This window comes from Ambystoma mexicanum, chromosome 1p, assembly GCF_040938575.1.
Source record: "Ambystoma mexicanum isolate Mex_15411 chromosome 1p, UKY_AmexF1_1, whole genome shotgun sequence".
Classification (NCBI taxonomy): domain Eukaryota; kingdom Metazoa; phylum Chordata; class Amphibia; order Caudata; family Ambystomatidae; genus Ambystoma; species Ambystoma mexicanum.
In genome coordinates this window covers 390,839,373-390,866,139 of record NC_090921.1, presented here as the reverse complement: position 1 = coordinate 390,866,139, position 26,767 = coordinate 390,839,373, and the positions used below count along the sequence as shown (strand labels likewise).

The following is a 26,767-nucleotide window of genomic DNA, read 5'->3' as shown; positions in this document are numbered from 1 at the left end:
CCGACCTCCTGAAGATGCATCCTAAATCGATTGGCCGTATTGGCATGATTAAGGTCAAGGCTGACCAGAATTTGGGTGTCATCGGCGAAGGAATAATAGAGGAAACCATGGGAGTGAAGGAATGCCAGAAGATGCCCAATATAAGGATTGAAAAGAATCGGGGAGAGGGCAGACCACTGCACAACACCGCAGGATAATGAAACGGGGCTAGAGCGAAAAGGAGGGAGAGACACAGATTGTGAACGGACGGCCAGGACGAAGACGAACCAGTCCAGGACTCTGCCAGACAGTCCAGCAGTAGAGAGGCGGGAGATCAGAGTGGGATGGTCAACGGTGTCGAACGCAGCTGAAAGATCTAAGAACAACTGCACCGACACCCCCCGGTCCACCAGGTGAGCCAAGTCGTCAAGCGCAGATGATATTGTTTTGTGTGAGCTGACCGCAATAGGCCTACTTGTGCTGAAGGGCGGAAAGAAAATCTGCAAGGTATTTGTATTTTTTATTTGTATCGCGCACCAAACCCTAGGGTAACTGGGCGCTTGAGAAATTTGAAAGTTACAGCAGGGATAGACAATCAAGCAAACAGGATATCACAAGTCATCATCAACGAATGGACCCTGGGTTACAGGTGGGTCAGATACAGCACAGCGGTGAGCTACGGGGGCCGGGTGAAGGTAAGGAAGAGAAGTGCTACTTATTGAGAAGACTTGGTACTCAGCCAGTTTTTTTATACTGGCTCTGAAAGTGAGGATTGAGGGTTCTTGTCTGAGGGAGATGGGTAAAGAGTTCCATCGTTTAGCTGCTTGAACTGGGAAGCTAGCTCCTCCTGCCGTTTTTAGATTAAATCTTGGGACCACTAGATTGTGGGAGTGTAAGGATCTGGTGGTGCGTGTAGGTTGGTGAACCCGGATTTTCTCTGCCAAATATTTAGGGGCACGTTGGTTAGACATTTGTGAGTAATGGCCAGGGTGCGTAAAGTAATTGTCTCGGATGGGTAGCCAACTGGCGTTATGTCTATGCGAGGATATATGGCATGATCTCGGGAGACTGAGTACAGCTCTCAGAGTTATTTTGGAGTACCTGGAGTTTGTTTAGATTGTGTTCTGAAGTGCCGATGAAGAGTGTGTTGCAGTAATCGATTTTAGAAACGTCGCTGTTAAGAAACTGGCTGTAGATATTTAAGGTTTGCAGCTGTAGATTAATTTGTTAGTATAGGCTGTTGAGGACGCTACACTGTTGACCTGTTTAAGAGAGGGTTGAGTTGAGATAGACGCCCAGGGTTTCTATCTCTTTAGTGACATTGATTATGTTGCCATCAATGATGAGAGTATTTGGGGTTGAGTTTATTCAGCCGTGCCTGGGTAGCCACAATCATTAACTCGGTCTCATCATCGTTGAGGCAAAGGCCATTAGTGGCCATCCAGGCTTGGATTTCAAGATAGATGCTATTTAGCAGTTTGGAATCGTGGTCCTAACAACCAGTAAGAGGGATGAGGACTTGAGTGTCAGCATAGTTGGTGTAGAAGACACCCAGTTTGTCCAGACGGTCAAAGAGGAGCTTTGTGAAGATATTGTATAGTGTGGGTGACACACAGGATCCCTGAGGCACACCGCACAATATTGGAGTCGGGTCTGCTGAGGCCGACAGGGAGAAGACTCTGGTGGTCCAGTAAGATGAGAATGATTTGATCCAGTCGGACGCATCAGAGAAAATAGATGCAGCTGTGGTCGACGAGATCGAAGGCTGCAGATAGGTCAAGTAGGAGGAGTGTAGCTAGGTTGCCTTTATCCTTCGTCTAGTCCATTTGGATCTTTAGATGCAGAAGCGCTGTCTCAGTTCCGTGTCTGGGTCCGAAACCAGATTGCCTGAGTCCCAGGAGGTTGTTCTCTTCTAAGTACTTCTGGATTTGCAAATAGGCAATGCGGTCCAGAATCTTTCGAAGGAACGGGACAGTGGTGATGAGCCTGTAGTTGGTGGGGACATTAGGGACGAGATTGCTTTTTTAAAAAATTTTATTAGTAGTGGCATGACCCAGGCTTCCTTGAGGTTGTTAGGTACCCGATTGGAGGAGAATGAGGAATTAATCAAGGAGGTGATGAAGTTTTTAGCTCCAGCCTTGATGATTGTGGCGGGGCAGATGTCGCCTTGGCAGCAGAGTGGTTTTAGACTTTTTATGATGTCCTCTACTTCCTTTGAAGTTCCCTGTGAGAAGGAGAACAGGATGCAGAGGGGAGATGTATTATCTGGGTTAGGGAGAATGGTTTGGGAGACTGAGGCTGGCTTTTTTGGCTTTGATCTTGTTTTAGAGTAATATGATTTTATCTGCGAGGGCTTGCTGGATTTTTGTCCACCAATCTGCGTTTTTAATGCAGTCTTGGGCGGGAGGTGCAGGGGATTCAAGCTCTTAATATGCTAAAGAATTCCTTTGTTCTGGATTTGGCGTTTTGGATTCTAGTATCGTAGGTATCTTTTTTAGCAGCAAGGAGGGCCGCTTTGTAGATGATGGATGCTGACGTGAATGCAGTCTTGTTGGCGATTGAGGGTGTTTTTCGCCAGGTGGATTCAGCAGCTCTTTATGTTCCTGAGATGTTTTAGTTCAGGGGTGAACCATTTATTGAGGTGTGCCAGAGGTTTGGCTTTCCTGAGTTTGAGAGGGGCTGCAATATCTAAAGCAGATTTAAGAGTGCTGTTGTAAATGTCTACCAGCCAGTGCGGGGTGAGGTTGTTGAATTTTGTCTCATTGGGGATATCGTTAATGTGGAGCTGGAGACAGTCTATGGTAATATCACGACAATTTCTGGATAGCGAAGGAGGTGCTAACGTGGTTTTGACCGAGGAGGCTGTAGGGATGGAGAATAGGATAAGGGTGTGATCTGACCAGGCTACGGTTTCGTTTTGGGTGATGAAATGGAGCAGTGGAGGTCAGAAACCCAGTCTAGCGTTCTACCTTTGGAATGTGTGGGTGTTGTAATTCCATGTATGAAGCCTAGGTTGGAGATGGTATTTTCAACGGCTAAGGCGTAAGGGTCGTTAGGGTGTTGGAGGCCCAAGTTGAGGTGTCCTAACAAGATAGTTTTGGATAAGAGTTTGGTGTGTGTGGATAGGAGGTCCAAGATGTCGACCTCGAAGGTGGGTGAGAGGCCGGGAGGACGGTAGACAAGGTGCGTGAGTATTGTCTGGGTGGGAGACAGCGTTAGTTTCACTGAGAGGAGCTCAGCTGATGGGAAGCTTATAAGTGGCATGGCTCTGAGAGCTAGGTGAGATTTGGCAATGAAGGCCACGCCCCACCTTTGCCTGAGGTTCTGTTGGCTCTGATAATAGTATATACTTGAGGTAAAGCTAGGGACAGTGCAGGACCTGCTGCCTGGTGAAGCCATGACTGACAGCCAGGAGGTCTAGGTTGTTAGATATAACGAGGTCGGCAATCTCAGAGGCATGGGCTACAATGGAACGTGCGTTGATTAGAGCTCCATTGATGTTGGTGGTAGACTGGGTAGTGAGGTCAGATGTAGTATGGGTAAGGTTTAGTGGGAGGGGCCAGGCTGAGATGCAGCTGGCATTGTGCTTGAGTGTCTTGTGTTTGGTGGTGACTTTGTGGTGGAGGAAGCGAGAGCCTAGTCTTTGGTTGCGGCTATGGATTGAAAGTGGGATGAGTGGTGTAGGACGTGTGGCAAAGCGCTGCAGCCATTCGAGGGGGCTGAGAGGGTCAGTTATTTAGGTGTGGACATGCTTTAACAGTTGGATTGATGTTGGGTATGGAGGGTGGGTGAGACTGATTACACTAAGGGCAGGAATGAGGCCAATGCCAGCGTGGCTCTGTGGAAGGAGGACATGATGATTTGTCAGGAGTCTGGCAGTGTTGATTCAATCAATAGCTAGTTCCGTACTTAGTTAGGCAGACAGAATGGTAGCAGTAGGCTAGTTCAAATAACAGTTGGGCAGACAGATTGGCCATGGGCTAGGCAAAAGGCTAGTTCAATTCACAAATTAGGCAGGAGGCTAGTTCAAGCCACAAATTAGGCAGGAGGCTAGTTCAAGCCACAAATTAGGCAGGAGGCTAGTTCAAGCCACAAATTAGGCAGGAGGCTAGTTCAAGCCTAGTTCAAGCCACAAATTAGACAGAAGGCTAGTTCAATCCACAAAACAGGCAGACAGCTAGTTCAATCCACAAAACAGGCAGACGGCTAGTTCAATCCACAAAACAGGCAGACGGCTAGTTCAATCCACAAAACAGGCAGACGGCTAGTTCAATTCACACATTAGGCAGACAAAATGGGCAGACAGGTTGTTAGCCATAGCGGCTAGTTCGAGGTAACAGTTAGGCATACAAAGCAAAGGATTAGCAGGCTGATGAGTAGGAACATTTGAGAAGAAACAGCTTAGGTCATGAAATAGGAGGTGGCAGGGTTAGAGGTACTCACACAAGTTGATTGTCTGTACTCCGACGATGCAGAGAGTTTTGAGATAGAGTTTAGGTAGATTATGTGTCCCCAGTGGTGAACAGGGCCTTAGTTGGGAGGATACAATGGGCCTCATGTGGCATTGAAGAGCGCCATGGCTGTTAGTGTGAGGCAGTGCCTGGGCTCATAGTCTTAGTGAATATTGAGCTATGGACGAGCAAATCAAGGACTGCGCTTCATGTCGATGCAGCACTTTTCCTTGGCCTTCCCCGCCAGATGGCTACCGCCTTACAGCGATCCCAATTGGGCAATAAGGAAGCCTGTTACCAGGCAACCGCGAAGCTAGAAGCTATCTTCGCTTTCATGACGCCTTGCGCCAGCCATTTTGAAATCAGGCAATGGCTCAGCAGCAACGAGGTGGCAGGCAGAATGGGCCAATTTCAGTAAAATCATGAGGATCGGATCACAGCAACGGTGCAAATGGGCATGGGTGGTTCTCACTGCAATTTTTGGTAATTGGTGACACTATTCAAGGATGTGTCCGATGCCATGCGACCTCGTGGGCTCGATTATGCTGGGTCCTGCCAAGGTGTTACCATGGCAGTTGAAATCTGGGAGGCTAGAAGCTGTAACTAAGTTTGTTTACTTGGGTCTTATTGTGTATGACAAGGTAACAGGTTTGGAGATGATGGACGACCTTATTGTGAAATTTCGAGGGGCAATAGTAAAGTTGCGAATCTTTCATAATAAATTTGGGAGATTTTCTTTGTTACCGGTTTCGAGATTATATAACCAGCAGCTGGTTCCAAAGCTTATTTTCTGGACTGGTCTAAACTAGAGGGCCTACTATGCCGCAGTTTCTTGCAGCTGCCGCATTCAGTACCAGTATTGGGGATTTTGTTTGAATTCGGTTTGCTCCCCATTTAGGTTTTGGTAGACTGGGGTAAACTTCAGCTATTTAATTGTATCCTACACCCACCTGTTAACTCAGTTCTTGAATTGTTGAACTCGGTTAGGATACAGGGTGGTTGTGGGGTCTTGAATGACTGGGTTTTGAAGTGTGAAAATATGTTATAGGATGCAGACCTAACATTGGAAAAATGGAGTCTCACACCAAAAGTGGCGATGTTAAAATGGTGCCAAAACACTTGGGTCAAGATGAGAGAAACTTTGGTGGACCATAAGTGTTTTGGTGACCATTTTATGTGGATTTGTAAAAGCTTTAACGCCCCGGCTCCTTACTTGAGAAAACACCTGTCAAGAGTCTATAGGTCCCAAATTCTAAGGTTCCGTTTGAACCCAGTACTAATGGATGAAATATTGGGGTGACGAGTGAAGATTGCACGGGACCAAAGACTGTCGCTATTGCAATATGCAGATTGAAAAATTGAAGCATGCGTTTGTGTAGAGTGCCCAAAATTGAAAAATGTGAGGTCCCAAATTTTATCAGTAAATGTTTACATCACTAACGATGATTTATGGAAGCGAATTTCAAATTGTAATGTGTTCACCTTGACTATACATCTTTTAGAGTTTAAGGATAATTGATGTATCTTTTTAGTAGGGCAATGAGTGTACTGTATATATGTGATCTGAACAGATTTAGACTCACATTTCTAACTCTGATGTAAATGAAAATGTATTGGTTTGTGAATATTGATCATTTTTATTCTGTGTTAAAAGTAGAGTTGTATTATGTAACACAATAAATAAAAAAATAAAAGTCAATTTAACTTCCCAGAGAAGGTATTTAAACCTTGGGACAGCCTAAAAAGGCTCTGTCACTGCACTGAGGATGCTGTGTAACACATGAAAAGATGATGCCTAAAGAGTTGTCTAAAACTCCACAATCAAAGAACACAAGAGTAAACACATCAAAATACATGAGAGAGTGGAGAAAAAAGGCTCACACGCTCTCCAGGTAAAAAATCAAATCCTCCAAATCCAGCAAAGTTGCTGGGGGTCTCTAAGGTGAAGGGAATTAGCACATTTATGAGAATTCTCTCTAACAGTTATTTGTAAAGCGCTCCTCGTCCGAGGGTATCTGGGCACATTACAGGAATATGCAGTTTCTTAGCTGCAGTATGTATCGCCCGCCCCACTGACTCCAGCCAGCCCTCGCTCTGGGATAACAAAGCAGAGTGTGTAAGGATTAGATAAAATGTAACAATATATTCAACACACCAGAGTGCTTACCGTAGATATAGCAATTAGTCATTCAAAGCAGTAGATAAACCTACAATAGTTGAGGCGTATTTGAAGAAACTATGTACGTCACCCGCACCCCTCCCACCCGAACAGTCAAACAGCACTTTGGTGGCACTTCTGGAGGCTGATGGGAAGTGGTGGGTGGGGCCAGGCGAGCACTATAAAGTTAAGCAAAGATAAAAGATTATAGATGTTGACTAGAGTCCAGGCTATTACTTGTGAAGTGGATTGAGCAGGACGTAATCTCTACCTATTGAGCACACAGGTGGAGCAGAAGAGCAGCCAGCAGCGAGGACCGCCAAACAGGAAAAAAAAAAAAAAGAAAAGAGGAAATCCTTTGAAATCCGATTTAGTTCCACCTTTGATTAAATGTTATTTGTTCCATTCCATTCATTAAACTGTCGCCTCAATAGCAAATACTTGCTTCTCATTCGGGTACAGATAGTATTTTTATTCATTCAATTGTATTCCTGGACTTTAGTGAGGGTTCCCTGCCTCAACTAAAATACTAAGAATGTCTGTGTAAATCAATGGTCCACCATCATGTATCAAAAAGCCTACTTCTGTCCTTTACACTTAAAACTGAACTAAAGATAAAGACTTTCTTGGTCCAGAAGAATAACTCCCATCTTCTGGACTGGGAATAAAAGCACTTCCCGTTGTTGGGTTCTTCTTGGGGAAATGGCCCCCTTCCCCGGGTCATAATTGTCCTCCAACACAAAAGTTGCAGCACTTTTCTTTGGTAGACACTCTGCTTATCTTTTAACACATTGTACAGGAAAGTCTTTTCAGCTCTGATTACCAGGAGAATGACTCCTTTCTCCTGGCCTTTCTTACACTTGCTTTACCACAGGTCACAACACCCGGGGCAATGACTGCCTTCTCTTGTATTTATTTTTACCAGACCTGGCTCACTCTCCTGCCAGGTACTGCCCCGAAGAAAAGGATTTCTCTGGCTCTTTTGTGGATAAGGGTACCAGACCCGTGGGTATGCGGTTTTCCCAGGGTTCCCCTTCTCGGTGTGTTTGGAGTTCTCCATGACTGCCTCACGCCATCACCAGCGGTCCCATCAACCCTGGTACCTCTAGGTTTCTTTCTGGCTTTCTCTGGAAGGTCTGAGATTCTCTGGGTTCAGCTTCAGTCTTCGCCCTGTGGTAAAGGTCCCAACAAGAAAGAGGGATACACGTTGCACGCACCAAATTGGTGACTATGGGAATGGCAACGTAGATTTATATGCCAAAAAGACCTACCACCAAAAGGCCAACCCCCCGCCCCCCATTTGTTCGCAATGATATATGTGTGGGGGGTAACGTTAATAGGAAAGATATAGGCGTAAGGTGGGGGGTCTCCCCCCACATATATATGTATGCGAACAAATGGGGGGAAAAAAAAAAAAAAAGTCGGACATTTGGTAGTAGGTCTTTTTGACCTCAGACTTTCACAGATCCGAAATTTTACATGTCTCTAGTGAAGTTAATATGAATGGGATATGCGTTACTTTTAGTGTTTCAATTGATCCATTTTAGATTGCACGTGCTCAGCAATATAAATGTCAAAACTGCTGAACTATAAACAATGTAGGTATAGTGTGACACGTAGCGCCTAGAAGCTTCATATGCGCATGCGAGAAAGGAGATTTGTAATGAAGAAATCAGTGAGAAGGAACACGGTAAACTTGAACATACGCACCGATATTCATGCATGGGGGTCTAGATGTGTTTGGGACAATTGGGGTACATGGTGAATATATAATATGTATGCCGCAGATCCTCTCGTGGCTAATGATTGTGCAGGACCTAGGAACCCGGGCTGGCGAGATGAACCATGTGCGACTGTGAAAACTGGTTTAACAAAGTTGAAGACCCGAAGAAGGGCAACAAGCAGCTGCGACAATATCAGATCGTCAGCTACAGGCAGGCTCTATTTGTTTTAATGGTTTAGCACTATTGTGGAAAAGAGATGAAATCTTTTAAATACATGGGAGCCTGTTCAGGGAAGTCTGGCCATCTGTTTGTGACCCAGCAATAAACTTGGTGCAAAGGCCCCTTAAGGGCAGATTTGACAAATGCTTCATGGTTTTTCCATCAGTACCCCAGAGACCATGCGTGTTGAATTGGTAGTTGTGTAGATCACAGTGAAACAAGGACACCAGCAAGTCTGGGTGGGTAAGATATGCATCGCTAGTACAAGGGGAACTTGTTATTTCTCCCCTTCCTCATACTGTTAACGTGTCCTTGCAAACCATGTACATCTCGTCCTGTGTTAGAGGCCCCAAGCCAGCACGAACATTTAATGAATTATGCTTGTGTTTGAATGTGTAACTGTGACCTACCACGGAAGATCCTATAAAAAGGTGTGCTACGAATATGAGCTGATGGTAGATAAATGCATGCGTCCAATGAGAGTGTGGGGATTAAAGGAGATTGGATTTCTTTTGTATAGATTTGACCAATAGCGTGGGGGGATGATTTGTAATAAAATGTGGGAGTGTTTTTACGGTTACAAAATGTATAAAACGTGCCAACTTGTGTGGTTCGCTGTGGAGACTCGGGTAGTTTGACTCTAGTGTCATCTAGCTCCTACTGGCCAGTTCAACAATAAACTTGCTTTACGGACAAACGTGCACTAGCTTCTTTAGTCATGGGCCTACTTTGGGTTAAGGTGAGCAGATGCCCATCTGCCCACCCCGGTTTGTCTTGTTCTCTGGCAGGCTGTGGCGGATCCACAGCATATGGTTTCTCTCAGCATGCACTTCTGCATGTACACGCACCGTCCAGGATCCTGGCGCGCCGGGACCTTTGGCTTGCCAGTTTTCTGTGTGGTCCTTCATCGTTGGACCAAATAGGGGAATCACGGCTCCCTTGTTCCAGTCCCAATCAGCGATCTCGGCTCCGTTCTCTGCCGAACCACTTCCTTGCTCACAAGTTGCTCCAGGGAGGGCATGACGCAAGTAAGTCCTTCCTTCCTCTTTATTCTGAACGGGTAGACAACTAGAATGCCCATTCACATGCTCATCATGGCTCTTCATTGTTCCACAAGTCATCCTGATCTGAGTACTTGTTAAGGGACTCATCCTTGGGTAGTCCCTACTCTTCCTCATCAGTGGAACATATGTCACTGGCTTTACACAGGTACATGGGGTGCTTGGGTATGTTCTTGGGGTGAACCACAGGTTTGGATGATGAGGGGTCATCGGGAGGGTGTCGTACTGCATTCTCCCTAGATGTCCGTTCCTGTACCTGAGGTGGAGTCTCTCAACATGAGATCCTCCTGCTATGTAACACCCCCAGGGGTACTATCGGGTAGCAACCTCACTTCCCTGCCATCATGAGAAGGGAACCCTCTCGGGGAGAAGTGACATCTAGGGATTCGTACAAGTGGGCAAATAGCAGCATGGGGGGGAGACAGTGGGGAAGCAGATCACAGTCTCAGGTAGGGTGCAGGGTGTGTGGAAATCAGTGTTAAGGAGGAGCCATTCCTTGAAGGGGAAGTCTGGAGCTCTTTCCTGAACTGTAGAAGTGATGGGGCAAGTCTTATGTTAATGGGAAAGAGGTTCCAGAGTCTTGGAGAATAGACTGATGAGGCCTTTTTTCTGGTGCTTTACTTCTGGCGCTGCCGTAATTCAAGTCTGCACATTTCCTTATTTCGGGTGGATCGCAGGCCTACGCAGAGGCTGAGTTTCTCAGTGAGGTAAGCTTGGTGATTTCAGGATGACAGCCTTGTAGATGATGCAAGAGGATTTGATGATGATACAAGCTTGCATTGGGAGCCCAATACTTGAAGAGATTTAGAGAATAAAAAAGAAGATAGTATAGTAATACTATGGAGATACAAAAAGGTATCTCCATTGCACTGCATGTACGATGCTATGTGCAATGAATGAAAAAAAAGCAAGAATTCAAATGGGAAGCAAAGGTTTCCCAGTACTTATAGTCTGAAAAACTAGTCAGTTTCCTGATAACAAAAGAGCAAAAGGCAAAGCTGAAGGCTTAGCTTCCCTTCAAAAAGTCAGCACAGAACCAAAATCAGAGCAAAAAGAATAGGGTCCTATAGAAAACTATAGAGGGGAAGTTGCAAAAAGAAGATCTTTCCTAACAGAGAGCACTGTAGGGGTTCCGGAATCAGTTTAGGACACAATCTTCTGTGCTTGGTCCGTTCGAGGAAGGCACAGGGGTTGCAGTGCACAGCAATTTGTTCAAGACAGCTTCCAGAAGAAGACCCAAAACAAGTAAAGGCGAAGATGTCTGTGGTGCAGACCTCCACGGGACACCTTACAGAACTGAAGAAGGAATGTTGCAACGCGAGTTACCATGGTGAGGCAGACACAGGCTATCTTAAGTCGACAAGCACAGGAGCAGGCCCAGCACAGCATTCCTTGCAGTGAGACGGCTGAAAAAGCAGGTGCAGTCAACTTGTGGCACAAAGTGAAGATCTGAAAAGTTCCAAGGCTCTGCTTAAAATGCCAATGGCGGCAGCAAGGTAGCCAGAAGAGAGCTGTTCGGTCCACTTGTTGGTCCAGGGATACTTCCCAAGGCTCGGCAGGCACAGAACCTTGAGCAGGGGTCTAGACTGGTTGTTCCTTCCGGTCCAGGGGTCAAAGCACCAACAAAGGTGTTCTTGAAATCTTCGCAGACGTCAGTTTCAACAATGATCTGCCGAACAGATGCAGGAGGAGTCCTTTTAATCCAAGATTCAGGCTGGGAGAAAGTCCAGGCAAACCAATGGGAAGCATCTGCACCATTCAAACAGTAGGGGTTGTCCAATCACCACTTGGCATCACATCAGCTCAGCAACAGACTTTCAGGTATCAGAGGACGTATATTGGAACTATGCAGTTCTAGCTCCCTTCTCTGGCTCACGCACAAAAGCCCCTTTGCTCGAGAAACCCGCGGCTGTCCCTCAGAAAATGTCCATTTAAGGCATTTCCTGACCTGAGAAGGTAGGAAGGGCACCAAATAACAATATGGCCAAAAAACAAGCGGAAACCTATACATGGCACAGCCATTTTAGGGTGTTGGCCATTGTTAGTAGCAATCTGCAGATGCACAAGTAAAACCACACAAAAACAGTAAAACTATCACAGCTGCCACCAGCTTGTTTTAGCACATGAAAATCAACCAAAAAGCCATTATATAAAAAGATACCAGGATAGGGGGGGGCGCTGTTGTGCGCCGAGCAAGAAGGCCGCCTGAAGCGTGAGCTCCGCAGCAGGCAGACTTCATAATCCTGCATTTTGGCACTTTTTTCTATTGCAGCCGCGCATGGGACACACGACTTTGTAGCTGCTGCCCCAGTGATCCTGTGGACCGGGCCCCGCCGTGAATCGGAACCGGGAAGTGCTGTTCCCCGACTCCGCTGTGCCCATCCCCCCGCCTGCGACGCTCCTGCGCGCCTAAAATCCAGCCCCGGCGGAGGCTGGTCGAGCCCGCCCGGGGTCTCTCTGCGTTCCTTCTCATATCGGCTGGGCATCGGTGGGGGCCAGCGTGCCTCACCCTACTCGGCGGCGGGGTCGACGGAGACCTGGGACCGTGACCCGCCGGCCGAGCCGTTTCTTCTGCTGAGACGGAGCGGCCTCGTGTCCCTGGAGGGGCGCCCGGCCTGCGTGGTGGCCGCTCCGCTCTCCCTCCCCGACTGCGTGATCCATCGCGGGGCTTCCCCGCCTTCCAAGTGAAGCCTTCCCTGAACGACTCTGCAGCCGCTGCCGCGGGGCTCCGGCGGACCCGGCCCCGGTGCGGACCGGGGGCCGCGGGGAGCTTTCCTGGACTCCGCTGGACTACGCTGGGCCCGCCCCCCTCCTGTGGTGATCCTGCGAAGCCTACACCCAACCCCAGCGGGGTCTTCCCCCTGCATCTGCGGTGTGTTGGTTGTGATTGGCCTGCCTTTCCCCTCTCGGCGGCGGGCCTGACGGAGGGCCGGGACCGTGGCCCGCCGGCCGTGCTACCATCTTGGCTGGTGCTGAGTGGCCTGGCGCTGCCCCGGCGTTTCCTGATCGAACGTCTGCCCGCTCTTTCTCCCCGGGGGGGGAACCATCGCGAGGTCTACTCGCCTTCTCCCGGGAGATCTTCACCGCCCGTAGGGGGGGGGGGGGGGGTCGCTGGGACCTTCCCCCCCCCTGTTGGCACACGCTGCGCTGCTGGAGCAGCGCGGCCTCCAGGTACGTGCGGGGGGGGGCCCCCACGGGCTTCCCGTGCCGGGGTTGCTGCTTTCCTGCCGCGGTGGGGGGCGCCGGAGGCCCACAACAGTGACCATTTCCCCTCCCTTCTCGGTTCCCCGGCTTGGCGGTCCTGCTCTTGACCTCCCCCCCCATTTGGGGGCTGTCTTGCCTTCGCCGACCTCACGTCTTCCACCCTGGCTGGAATCCCTCGCTCTTAGTGACCCTACTGTTTGCTGGGGGCCTGCCTCTTCCCGCTTCATCACTTCTGAGACTGCTGCCTCTCCACCCGCAGTGATACTTTGCAGAAGGGGTGCTGACAGTACCGCTGGTCCCCACTCTCCCATCTTTGGGATCTCCCACCTTGGAGGCCCTCTGGTACTGCTTGCTACGCCTCCCTGAGCGGGCTGGAGCCCTGCGGTCTACACTTTACCTACACGGTCTCGGGGCCACGGCATCCCCGGCTTCCCTCTCTTGTTACGCACCCTACCTGCGGTATTGGCTTGCACGGCCTGGGACTCCCCGTCTCCCTCTTGGGACGGATAGCGTTTCCCCCTTTTCCCCACTCGACCACTATCCTCGTCAATATGACTAAAGGGGGCGCGCGGAAACAGAGCTCTATCAACATGTTTGCGAAAGCGGCTGTGAGATCACCGGAGGAGTCCACTGAGCAGAGCCCTGCTGCGACATCATCCGCCGAAGCATCCGAATCTCAAAACATGGACTTCATTAGGGAGGGCTTCACCGCCCTACACTCAAAACTGGACGATATGAACGGCACAATATCCTCGATCAAGGCCCACATTGAGAGGACCGATAGTCGCGTGTCTGAGGTCGAGACACGGGTCAGCTCCGCGGAGGATGCACTGGGTGCCTTGCGCTCCGAGGTGGTCGCTCTCTCTGGTAGAGTCCTCGAAGTGGAGAAAAAGAACGAGGACTTGGAATCCCGCTCAAGGCGTAATAACCTTCGTATTATCGGGGTCCCAGAGAACGAGGTCCATGAGCCAATGGAGGACTTCGTTGAGCACACACTAATGTCACTTCTGGACTCACCCAAGCTCACTTCGCCATTGAGCGGGCGCACCGTGCCCTTTCAGCTAAACCCAAACCCGGAGCACCGCCTCGGCCCATCATCGCCCGGGTCCTAAACTACCGGGACCGTGATACCCTACTCAGAGCCGCGAGGATCAAGGGTGAGCTGCTATTGGGTGGTGCGAGGATTCATCTTTACCCCGACTTCTCGACGGCCGTCCAACGTGAGCGTAAGACCTTTCAAGCGGTGAAGCGGCGGCTGCGAGATCACTCCATTAAATATGCAATGCTCTACCCCGCCAAACTGCGCATAGAACATGCTAACCAGGTGTTCTTTTTCACGATCCCTGAGGAGGCCTCCAAGTTTATGGACGAACACTTCCCAGGTTGACTCCCTTCTCCTGTCCGCTGCTTTGTAGCTACCCCCTTGGGCCCTGCGGGGGGAGGCCGAGGCCGGCCGTCCCCCGATACTGGTGCCGCATTGATCCTCCTTCCCGGATTCGGCTTGTTCAAGTTTCTCCTTTTATTGCAAATATGTGCCATTCCGCTAAGTGCAAGACACCTTGTTTAAAGTTACACACAATGTTTGTAGTTGCACCTTAAGCTCTACTGGTTCTGCTCCGTCCCGGAGCGCCACGGCCAGCCGGCCTACAGGCCCCCAGGCGCTGATGCCTCTAGTTTGGTTCTGGTTGAGGGGGTTTGGGATGGTCATTCCTCTGTTTGGGAGTGGGATGTGGGTGGGGGTGGGACATGTTGGGGGTATTAGTATTAGAAAATTGGCGCTGGCAGCGAAGGCGGACCGGGGTGCAGCTTTCACCCATTGGTCTTGGACACTTTTTTTGACTGTAACACTATCACATCTATGGCTGAGGGGGACCTGACCTTTATGAGTTGGAACGTGTGGGGATTGGGTAACTATAAAAAGATGCGTCAGCTCCAGCTGCAGGCTGAGCGCCACGGGTCCAAGATTCTTTTTGCAGGAGACACACGCCCGCACGGAACAATGCGTGCGATTCGCTAAAACCTGGGGCCCCCATAGATTCTTTACTGACTTTTCTACTCAAAGTCGTGGGGTCATGACCCTTATTCACAAGAGTCTCCGTTTCACCCTCATTTCCTCACACATTGACCCCCTGGGCAGGTATGTTCTGTTACACGCCACGCTTCAGGGGAAGGAAGTGGTTCTGCTAAACATTTATGGCCCCAACCTTGATGACCCGGAGTTCTACAGACAGGTTACGTCTCTTCTAGATGGCTTCCCCCTTGTTCCTATTCTTTGGGGGGGTGATTTTAACACTATTTTCGATGTAGCCCTTGATAGATCTGGGTCCAAGCCCCGTCATCTCTCCAGGGCAGCCTATGCTGCATTATCATCCTTACCTCGTTTGGCCATGGTGGACGCATGGAGGTTCTTTTACCCTGACACCCGCATTTATTCGTTCTACTCCTCAGTCCACGACTCACACTCCCGAATTGACCGATGGGTGATCTCCAATGTCTTGGTTAAGGACGTGATACAGTTAATGATCCTACCCAGAACCTGGTCCGACCACTCTCCAGTGACCATCACCGTAAGTTGGAGCCCCGATCCTGGCCGGTCCCGGAGTTGGAGACTGAAACCCCTTGCCCTACTCGATCCAGAGTTCCGCTCCGAGCTCGGGGACTCTATTGAAGAGTTCTTTGAGTTCAATGCGGGCTCGGTGCCATCCCTGGCCACACTATGGGAGTCTTTCAAGGCTTATATTAGAGGGATTGCACTTTCCAAGGAAAACGGGGTCCTCAAGTCGATCCGGAGAGATCTAGCCGAGAGTGAATCCAAGTTATCGACCCTGGAGGCAGCGTGTTCACTTCACTCTTCTCCGGGTAACCTAGCGGCCATTGGGGTGGAATTGGATACGTTTCGCTCTCTGGCTGACCGTGAACGGAGGTTTCTGGACAACCCAGGTATGGCGAGGAAATACGGGGAGGGTGAGCGCCCTGGCCGCTTCTTCGCAAGGTTGATCCGACATGAGACCGGTTCCCCGCATATACTCGGGATCGAGAGACCGGACGGCTCCTTGGCTGTCTCCTCCCGGGACGTCAACACGGAATTCTTTAATTTCTACGAGTCCCTATATTCCAGTTCAGACGAAGTATCAGTGGCAGAGATTGACTCCTTTCTTAACTCCCTTCCCTTGTCTGCTCTGTCTCCTGAGGCTGCGGGCTCCCTTGATTCCCCACTCACACTGGAGGAGCTCTCTGACGCTATCGACTCCCTATCCTCGGGAAGAGCCCCCGGCTCGGATGGTATCCCAGTCGAATTCTACAAGTCTTATAAGTCACTTCTGCTTCCCCACTTGTTGGCTGTTTGGGAGGAGTCGGTTGAGGCGGGTGTGTTCCCCCCTTCACTACGTGAGGCCACGATTACAGTCTTATTAAAGGCCGGCAAACCCCCCTCGCAGTGTGGATCGTACCGTCCGCTTTCACTTATAAATTGTGATGCCAAAATATACGCAAAAGCCCTGGCGCTCAGGTTAGCCCCCCTCCTACCATCCATTATCCATCCCGATCAAGCCGGCTTTGTCCCGGGGCGTTCTACCTCCCTGAGTCTAAGACGTATATTTAACATAATTGACAGGATTAGCCCAGAGACTCAGGCTGTGGCGGTCACGCTAGACATGCAAAAGGCCTTTGACTCGGTCTCATGGCAATTCCTCTGGCGGGTTCTTGAGAGCTGTAAATTTGGTCCCTCCTTTTTCTCTTGGGTCAAGCTACTTTATTCATCCCCCGTGGCTAGGGTCCGCACTGGTGACCACTGCTCCCCTTTCTTTGGGATCGCCAGGGGGACGAGGCAGGGGTGCCCATTTTCTCTCTTGGTCTTTGCAATTGCCATGGAGCCCTTTGCGGACATGCTCCGTCACAGTCATGCCCACAGAGGCCTCCGTGCTGCGGGGAGGGCGGACATAGTCTCCCTGTATGCGGATGACGCGTTGTTGTTCATTCGCTCACCATCCATTAACCTGCCTCCAGTGCTTGAGGATATCATCTATTTTGGCCGGGTCTCGGGCCTTAGGGTGAACTGTTCAAAATCTACCCTGTTCCCACTTACGGAATGCACTCCCCCCCCCCTGACACTCTGGGATTTACATGGGCTCAATCCACGTTCACTTACCTGGGAATAGAGGTAACGCGCCAGCAGGCGCTAACCTTCGAGGAGAACTTTCGGAGGTACCTCACACTTCTATCCATTAAATTATTAGCCTGGGACAAGCTCCCCATTTCCCTTGCAGGCAGAATGGGATTATTGAAAATGGTGGTGTTACCTCAGCTGCTTTACAAATTTGCTAACATACCCTTGTGGCCAGGCGCGGACTTCTTTCGCGACTTGACCCCTACTGTTAACTCTTTCCTTTGGCACTCAGGAGCGGTCCGGCTTAAGTATGAGACTTTGTCCGCTCCCATGGCCAACGGGGGCTTTGGTGCTCCTGATTTTCTTAAATACTGGCTGGTATCCCAGATCCAGCATAGCTCCCATTGGTTCAACACAACTGACCCCCCCCCCCCCTCATGTCCGGCTCGAGAAACTCGCGGTCTGCGACCGCGAAATTCGCTCTCTGGTTATACAACCCGCTCCTCTGGTATTGAACTCACAGAGCCCGGTCGCTAGCACATCCCTTGCATTAGCCAAGACATGGAAGCTGCTGGGAGTTGCCCACGCCTTCCACGGCAACCTTCCTCTCTGGAACTTCCTCCCGGGGGTTCCCCAGGTTCCACCACTTACTGTTCGTCGCTGGGCCGAGGCAGGCTATGAGTTGCTGCGAGACGTGTTTGACCAGGGTATATTCATTGAGTGGCTTGACCTCCCCCTGCCCTTGAGGAGTGACCGGAGTGTCTGGCTTCAATACGCGTCTCTCCGTAAGACCCTCAAGGGAAAGTATCAGATGTTCCCTGCGTTACCACCAGACGACCCGGCCATTGAGGAACTGACCTCCCCCTCACCCATGAGAGGTAAAATCTCCAGGTTATACTCTATGCTGCAGTCCAGATCCTTCCCAGTATTCGCTAAACTTAGACGGTCCTGGGAGGTAGACTTGGACGTAGAAATGTCAGATGATCGCTGGGCACGTTTATGTGAACGCACTCACCGGGTGTCCCTTAATTCCCGATTCAAACTCATTCAGTTTAAAGTGCTGCATAGGTTCCACTACACCCCGGTCAGATTGCATCGTATGTCCAGTGAATACTCATCTAGTTGCCCTCGATGCAGTCATGATGATGCGGACTACATCCACATGATTTGGTCCTGCCCCCGCCTCTCGCGGTTCTGGGGAGCGGTTTGCTCGACGGTATCCGCTATTCTCGATCACCCTATCGACCCTTCCCCAGCATTGTGCCTCTTTCACGACTTCCCGGGTCTCTCTCGAAACTCCAATAAAATGGCCGGCATCTGCATGCTCTTAGCGGTTCGATCTATCCTGCTTTGTTGGCTTCGCCCCTTTCCTCCCACACATGCCCAATGGTTGGGTGCGGTCACGTGGGCCTCTGACTCCGAGGAAACTTGGTCACACATGCAACCCATCCACTCCAGGCCTAGGGACATCTGGCTTAGGTTCCGCACCTACATGTCCGACCTCAACGCGACTCCGGTTGCTTCCCCACCGCCCACTCTTTCTCATTAGTCCGAGGGCTCCCTCCACATCATTGTGTTCGGCCACCTCCCCTTCACATGTTGATTGTACTTATGTTTCTTAATCATCTTGTATGCAATCTCTGTATGCCTGTACCATGCATAACGTTGACAGACTGTTTTTGCTGGGCGCTGTTCGCCTGCTGTTTTGCTGCCATGCTGCCTAATAAAAAAGAATTTAAAAAAAAAAAAGATACCAGGATAGAAAATATACTAACTGCACTGAAAGAGATGTCTGCAATTGTAACAATTTAAGAATTCATAAAGAGAGACAGTCCCTCAGTACTGACAGTCTAGGGACTAGTCAGTTACCCCATAGGAAAGAGCGAAAGAGCAAAAGAGGCAAGGGAATTTAAAAGGCTTTAGTTGCCTCCAAAAACTCAGGACAGGGTTAAAACATGAGGGTCCAATAGAAATCTATGGAGGGAATGATGCTAAAAGAATATTTTCCTAACATAGCTTTTATCACCTAGATATGGAACCAAGGCCTTATTTTTATCCCCACCTATCTTAAGTAGCTTGTACCCTTATAAATGAATACCTTGACTACAGTAATGCTGTTAGCTTACCGAGCTACCAGAAACAAAAACTTAAAGATTCAAAATGTTGCAGTGCGTCTCAGCTCCCCAAATGTTCACTTATTTTAGGCCTTATCGGTAGGAATTTCACTGGCTTCAGGTCTACCAAAGAACACATTTAAAAATCTTATGCTGGGGGGGCGTGGCTTGGAGCGCCATCGATGTGGTCGCTCCTCTGAGGCCGCCCGTGGGATGCCCGCCGCCGCTGTCGAATTCTGGCGGTTCTAAGCAGGGTTCCGCGTCGCCAATACCATCTAAAGCGACCGGAACCAACATGGCACAACCTGGCTAAACATAGCCCTCGACCGAGGAGGCGTTCTACCAGAATTTAGCGGCTGAACCTCTTCCCCGTCTTCGACCGAAGAAACCAAGATGGCCGCCAATTCGGAACCCAGCAGCACACGCCGCACTCGTCGGTAGCGGGGCCCTGGGACGCCGGGGGTGCTGGTGAGGGAGAGCGGTACTTAAAACAGAATCACCCGATTCACACCAAGGCGGCCCGGAACACCCCGGGTTGCTGCTCCGGCGGCTACGGCTTACATACACCCGGAGGGACCAAGAGAGCAGGCCTCCACCCCTCCCCCCGCTACGCAGAACGAATCGGGACCCCCGCTGCCATCTTGCATCAGACCCGACGGAGACCTGCTCCCCATACCAACGTTTCCTGGGGCGCCCCTGCCCACTCACCCAGACCTAGTCCAGAGCAGGGGCCGAGGGGGCGAAGCGCTCTGACTGCGGTCTCCCGCCGTCCTGGGCCTCGCTGCTACTCTCTTGATTAAGACCGCCTGACACGAGCAGCATGTCGAGGCAGACGAAGGCGAGCAAGGGCACCGATATCTCCGCCATGTTCACGGCCCCAGAGAAACCCAAGAAACAGGATCCTCCTAAACTGACCCCACAGAAGCCACAAGAGGACAGGGGCGCTCTCGCCACCAAAGGAGACCTGATAGCCTTCATGGTGGACATCAAATCTGAGTTCTGCGCCTGCCTCACGGAACTCACCGCTAAAGTTGACCAAACGGATCAGAGGGTCACAGAACTCGAACAGAGGTTCGGAGAGATCGAGGACCATTCCCAGGATCACGCTACCACACTGGGGGAAATGCAAAAATCCATCGATTCCCTGCATCACAAATACGAGATCCTGGAATTCAAACATGAAGACCTCGAAAACAGGGCTTGTCGCAATAACCTCCGCATTCGGGGCATCCAGTCCTCTGTCCCCGACAATAAGCTAGCGGACTATGTGGAAAGCTTCTTTGAAGCTTTACTCCCGGATCTGGACAAATCACAGCTCCTACTGGACCGGACCCACAGACTCCGCCCGCGCCGTGGGACAGATTCGGACCCCCCTCTGGATGTGATTACCAGGGTCCACTTCTTTACGACGAAAGAGGCAATATCAGCGATCAGTCGCCAAGGAGAAGAGATCACTTTTCAGAGCACTCCACTTCAAATCTACCAGGACTTCTCACCACTCACTCTCCAGAAAAGAAGAGCACTTCGGCCTCTGACATTGTTCCTCCAGGAGCAACAGATCCGTTATAGATGGCTGTTTCCGACAGCTCTCCAGTTCACGTATAATGGCACCCTACGCCGAATCAGCCATTTGGAAGACACGGATAAAATCTTGCACCCGACCTCACCCCGAGATCCTTCCACGCCAATCCTAGAGGGGACCGAAGTCTCTGGACCGCCTCCCCCTCCAAAACCCAAACGCACGCCTTGGTCGTCGACCCAGCGGAATAACAGAAAGAGATGATCGGGGACTCTTCCATGGTCCCAGGCTCCGTCAGCAAGTAAGCCAGGACACAGATACCCCTGCTTGAAGCAGGACCCGCCACTGAAATTACAACCTTAAACACGGTGGCGGCGGGCCACACCCATGGTTCATACCCACCCCAAGGATGCTTTCCATCTCTTGTTCCTTGGGAACCCACAGTACTCGATACATGATGGGACAGTTGGCCCTGTTGGCCTTAGGTATGACCGTACTGACAATGTCGGTCTACCTCCCTGTTAAAGTTGCGGTCCCCCGTTGGGACTCCGCGTTAAAACCTCAAGTGCAGAATGATACCAAGAGTTCCCCTATCAGACATGGCAGTTGAACCTCCACCCCAGGACCCCCCCTCTAACCCAAGGAACGGAGAATGAGCCTTCAGAGGACCTTCAGTCACTTCGGATCCTCTCCCTGAATGTTAATGGCCTGAACTCCCCCAACAAGAGAAGGGCAATTCTACTAAAACTTTGCGACGAAGAGGCAGCGATAGCTATGCTTCAAGAGACCCACCTGCTGCTGGCAGATGTATCTCGCCTTCGATCCCGGCTATTCCCGCTCCAATTCTTCACTTCTGGCACGAGTAAAAAAGGAGGTACGGCGATTCTCTTCAGGAAAGACTTGAACCCACAGATCCTGGAAACGAAAATATGCCCAGAAGGCCGATTTACAGCGATTAAATGCCTCCTGATGGGAGACCTGTATACCCTTATTTCAGTATACGCTCCCAACACTGGACAGTCACACTTCTACGACGCCTTGAGCACATCGCTCGCTAGCTTTGTGGAGGGCCAAACAATCGTCGGGGGGGACATCAACGGGGTTCCCGACCCCACCAAAGACCGTTCACAACCCCCGACTCCAGGCGACTTCGCCCAAGCACTCAGCCTCCTTCGATTCTTCAGGACTCTGGAGATAATAGACTCATGGCGGGTGTTTCACCCTGACGAAAAAGATTTCTCCTTTTACTCTTTTGTCCATCGCACCTTCTCAAGGATCGATTTGTTCCTGATCTCTGCGCATACGTTCCCCTCAGTCAAAAAGGTCACCATCGGCACAAGAGCGATCTCCGACCATGCCCCAGTGCTTCTGGAACTCCGGGTTCATAACCCTAAACCCAACGTCCCGCGTAAATGGATGCTATACGACCCGATCCTCAACGACATGGCCACCAGAGACAAGATCGCAACAGGAACAAGTAACTTTAAGGAAAACCCAGCCTCAGACACCTCATTGGCGAACAACTGGGATGCCATGAAGGCAGTAATCAGGGGCTCCCTTATAGCCCAAGATGCGGCCTACCATAGAGATAGACGACAGACCCAGACGGCCCTAGAGAACGAACTAAGAGAGGCCGAGGCACTCCACAAGGAGAAAGGCTGGTCCCCCAAAACACAACGGATCGTCCGTACGGCACGGAAAAAACTGGAAGCCCACTACGCGGAACAAACCGCCCAACTAATGGCAAAGGCCAAACAGTCTTATTATGCGAAGGGCAACAAGGCGAACAAGTTCCTGGTGGCCAAACTAGCCAATCAGAGACGCATCAACGCGATCATGGGCCTGCGGGACGCCAACGGGGTCACACTATACTCAGAGCCCGAGAAGCAACGCCTCGCAATAGATTACTTGGCCCAAATCATGAAGGCAACCCCACGAAACCTATCACAACAGAAGGAATACCTGCAGCAGGCAGAAGTGCCCCGGCTCTCCGACGCAACGAGAGACGAACTGGAGGAGCCCATCACGGGGGAGGAAATTGAGGAGGCCATCAAATCACTCAAAACACGGGCCCCAGGCCCGGATGGCTTCTTCACCAGGTTCTATAAGCTATTCAGAGCACAACTGACCCCCCATCTAATTACCTTATTCAACTCCTTCAGGGAAACGGGGGCGGTGACCCCATCGATGCAGGAATCAACCACCATCCTTCTACCCAAACCTGGAAAAGACCCAAGAAGCATAACTTCTTACAGACCAATCGCACTCTTAAATATCGATGCAAACATATACTCAAAAATTCTGGCAACCCGTTTGAATCGCATCTTGCCGAAGATCATCCACCCGACCAGGCTGGTTTTATCCTGCACCGGACAGCAGGTGATAGTATCCGGAGAACCCTGAACCTGGTGGACCTCGCCTCCCGGAACTCCCAAAAATTAGTCTTGGTGGCTCTCGACGCAGCTAAAGCGTTTGATAAGGTAGATTGGACGTTTATGAGATACACCCTAGGGGCCTTCGGCTTCGGACCGGCTTTCCAAACGATGGTTCTAGCTAACTATGACTGCCCTAAAACAAGCCTGAGAATCAACGGCCATAACTGGGCCCCAATCCCCTTGTAATGCGAAACCCGGCAAGGCTGTCCACTGTCGCCCTTGCTCTTTGCACTCACCATGGAGCCCTTCGCACAAAAAAAATCAGGCGGAATGACCAAATTAAGGGCATTCAAAGTGGCCCCACACACCATAAACTCGCCCTATACGCGGATGACATTTTGCTTACGATTTCAGAGGCCCACTCATCCCTTGAACATGCGATACGTAAAATCAGCAGCTATGGCGAAGTCTCAGGCCTCACCATAAATTTTGATAAATCATCCGCCTTGGGAATAGACCTCACCTCAGCAGAACGAGAACCGTTGACTAAGATGTGCCCGATAACATGGGAAAGGAGCGCCATCCCCTATTTGGGGGACTACATCCCGGCTGACCCAAGGGGGACATATAAAGCCAACTTTCCCCGACTCTTCAAGGAACTGGAAGGCGACTTGAAGCGATGGGAGACCCAAGAGATCTCTCTGCTCGGGCGCATCACTGCATGCAAGATGAACCTTCTCCCGAGATTCCTATACACATGCGCCTCATTACCGGTGGCAATCCCCACGCCAACCCTCCGAGGGATCCAGAGGAAAATGCTGAACTTTATCTGGAGAGGTAAGAAAGCGAGAATCCCTCTCAGAACTATGTTGGGGAGTCCCAAATGGGGAGGGCTGGGGGTCCCAGACCTACAGGCCTACAGAGTGGCAGCCCAGCTGGCCCGGGTCCAGGCCTGGCAAAATACGACAAACCGCCCCAGATGGGTGGAGCTGGAACAATCACGGGCACCCCTACCCCTGCGATTTCTACCACACATCCCGCCCCTCCCCTCAGGACCCATTGGGGAGAGCTCCTGCTATCAACTAAACACACCCTTTGCACTTGGGACTGGGCGCTGAAACGAAAGGGAGTGCCAAGAGGACTGAGCCCACTTTCCCCGGTCTTTCATAACCCAATGTTCACACCGGTTACGAATCCCCGCAATTTTCGTAATTGGATCAAAGGTGTGCTGGAGACCATAGGCCAGCTGTATATGGGGGAGAGACCTCTCACATTCGCCCAATGCAAGGAGAAGTTCCAACTCCAGGAACGGGATAGATTCACATATATCCAACTACGCCATTGGTGCTCGCATCCCCAAACCTTGCAAGCAGCAACGCGCCCTCCCACTGCCCTGGAACTCATCCTAGGAGACCTTCCAACCCGCGGCAGTGTATCCACCCTGTACAGACGCTTTCTAAGCGACTTCCTGAACACAAGAACCCGATGCATGGCCTAATGGGAAGCGGACCTGGGTCACCCGATAGAGGACCAAACCTGGGTTGACATATGGACCAGAACGCACACCTCGTCCACCTGCATCACCAACAGGGAATGTGCGTATAAGATCATGCTGCGGTGGTACTATTCGCCCCTCAGACTTCACCATATGAACCCCCAGGTGGACCACGCTTGCTGGAGAGGATGCGGCCACCCAGGCTCTTTCTTCCACATGTGGTGGGACTGCCCGAAGATCCAACCATTCTGGAAAGCCTGCCTAGAGTCCATCTCACAAATCACCGGAACATCGATTCCCTTGAAACCAGAACCGATCTTGCTGGGAGCACCAATCCCCGGGATCTACCCGCGCTCCGGACCCAGAGCGAAACTACTAACGCACTGCCTACTAGCAGGGAAAACGGTGGTGGCCCGAACCTGGAAAACCCCGGAAGGCCCCCACATTGCCCAATGGTGGACCAAACTATGGGACATTCTGATAGCAGAGAAGGTGACGGCACCACAAGTGGGAACTCTACATCGCTTCCAGAACATCTGGGCTCCAGTGTTGGAATTTGACCAGCGCTTCCCCGCCCTGACCTACAAACCCACCAGGGCCCACTGGATCTTAAAAAACCAGGAGAGCCCGGAGGAAGACGCATAGTCGTTGAGGCTTAATCCGGACTGCCCGGGAGGGAGGAGCCCGCTCACAGACCCCATGGGACGGATGGACCAGGGGGAGGGTGGAGGGAGAGGACACAGGGGGGATAAAGGACTGGGGGTCAACTTGCCGATATAACCACTGCATATAATGTCTGTACTTATCATTCTGCCTTGATTAAAATAAACAAAGTTAAAAAAAAAAAAAAAAATCTTATGCTGGATTTCTAAATGCAAGCATGACCTAGCACTCCCTTATCTTGCATCACTTCTGAAATGGTGGCAGCCAGCCAGGAGCCTCAGGCCAACAGGCAGCAATTTAATGGTCATCCCTTGCTCAGAGGCAACAGACGCTTCTCTGTAATCGGACGTAGATTGTGGAACATTCTCCCAATTGAGTTATGCAATTAAGTCCCTAGAGTCATTTCAAAAATATAAAACGTACATGTTTTGTTAAACCTTAGCTATCACCTCACCCTCTGCAAACCTCACTGAATTCCATATAGGCACAGATACAGGTTTTCCTGCCCATTTCCCTTGAGATATGCGCACAACAAATATTTAAAACAAACATAGTTACCTAGAGTTTTCATTGCTAAATGTGTATTTTAAAAGCCTAATAAATCATTGCATATTTTTAGACCTTTGTCTAGCTAGGATTATTGGAGTGCTCTCTGCTACCTACCTTGATTTGGTTTGGCTAGACATCAGCGTCTTTCCTGTTCACCATAATAGGGCGGCCTCCAAACATACACCCCCAGAGATGATTCTAAAAATCCAGTTTACAGTCATACAATTAGCTACAGGTGTCAGAACAGTCTACTTAGGCCCTCTCCTGGTCTTGTACATATGCTGCTTTACTATATTGCAGCTCAAATACTTATTTGAACTGCATTACAGGGTTGCATATAACACAAAGAACGTATATTTGTTGGTATGAGTGTGTGTATTCTCTTGGGGTTTTTGTTTAGGACTAATTGTTCCTATCCATCGGTCTTCCTTCCTCTCTTAAGGACCAACTGCTCTGCCCCTTTGCTACCAATAAAGTTTGCTCTATCTTACAATAATTGTAAGCTTGAGTTAGGATAGATGGCTTCACAGCCAGCACCAGGTGGGTTTGGAAAGTTCCACTTAATAAATGGTAAAATAAATGTTACATTCTCGGACTAGAAAACTATGATACATGGCATGTTAATCAAAAACAGATGTGTTGCATATCCAGAAAAGTACTTGCCTGATGGCTCATGTGCAGAATGCAACCTTTTGGGTGATAGTGTGGCTCCCTTTGGAGGGGTGCCCTTCATTTGCGGGAGAGAGGACTGCGTAAGTGATACACTAGGTTCAGCTTCTTTTGCTGTTAATCTCCCTGCTGGCTCAAACTGCATGCCTTCTGACGGTTGTTGAGACTCCTCTTCAGTCACAAGATCAAGGTCTAGAGATTCAGAGGATTTAAATTCAGGACTCTGAGGCTTATCTGTAAAAAGACAATCATGGGTTTCAAATTATACAATCTCAAAATATGTTTAAAGGTTTCAAAAACACCAGACTTTAAACATGTGCCTTCAGGAACCCAGAGACATTAATTTTAACGTACATAGATGGATTATAATGCTCTGATTCTCAGTCTGTGACCACGCACTAGGAGGATCTAAAAGGGAGCAGTATCAGAGGCTTATGATTTTAGGGATGAGGGAGGAAGACTTCCAATCTTGGGGAAGAGAA

The 26,767-nt window shown here is 50.1% G+C and overlaps 1 protein-coding gene across 7 annotated transcripts in view; it reads right to left on the bottom strand.

Annotated features, from left to right (window-relative positions):
- Positions 1 to 26,767, bottom strand: part of LOC138570837 (serine/arginine repetitive matrix protein 2-like) — a 638,877-nt gene that overhangs the window by 418,868 nt on the left and 193,242 nt on the right. For all 7 annotated transcript variants that reach the window (XR_011303882.1, XR_011303883.1, XM_069649149.1 and 4 more), the window contains exon 10: positions 26,280 to 26,519. Coding sequence is in view for 5 of the 7 variants with exons in the window: in XM_069649149.1 (XP_069505250.1) it covers positions 26,280 to 26,519 (240 nt within the window). In the remaining 2 variants the exon portion in view is untranslated. The remainder of the gene's footprint in view (positions 1 to 26,279; positions 26,520 to 26,767) is intronic.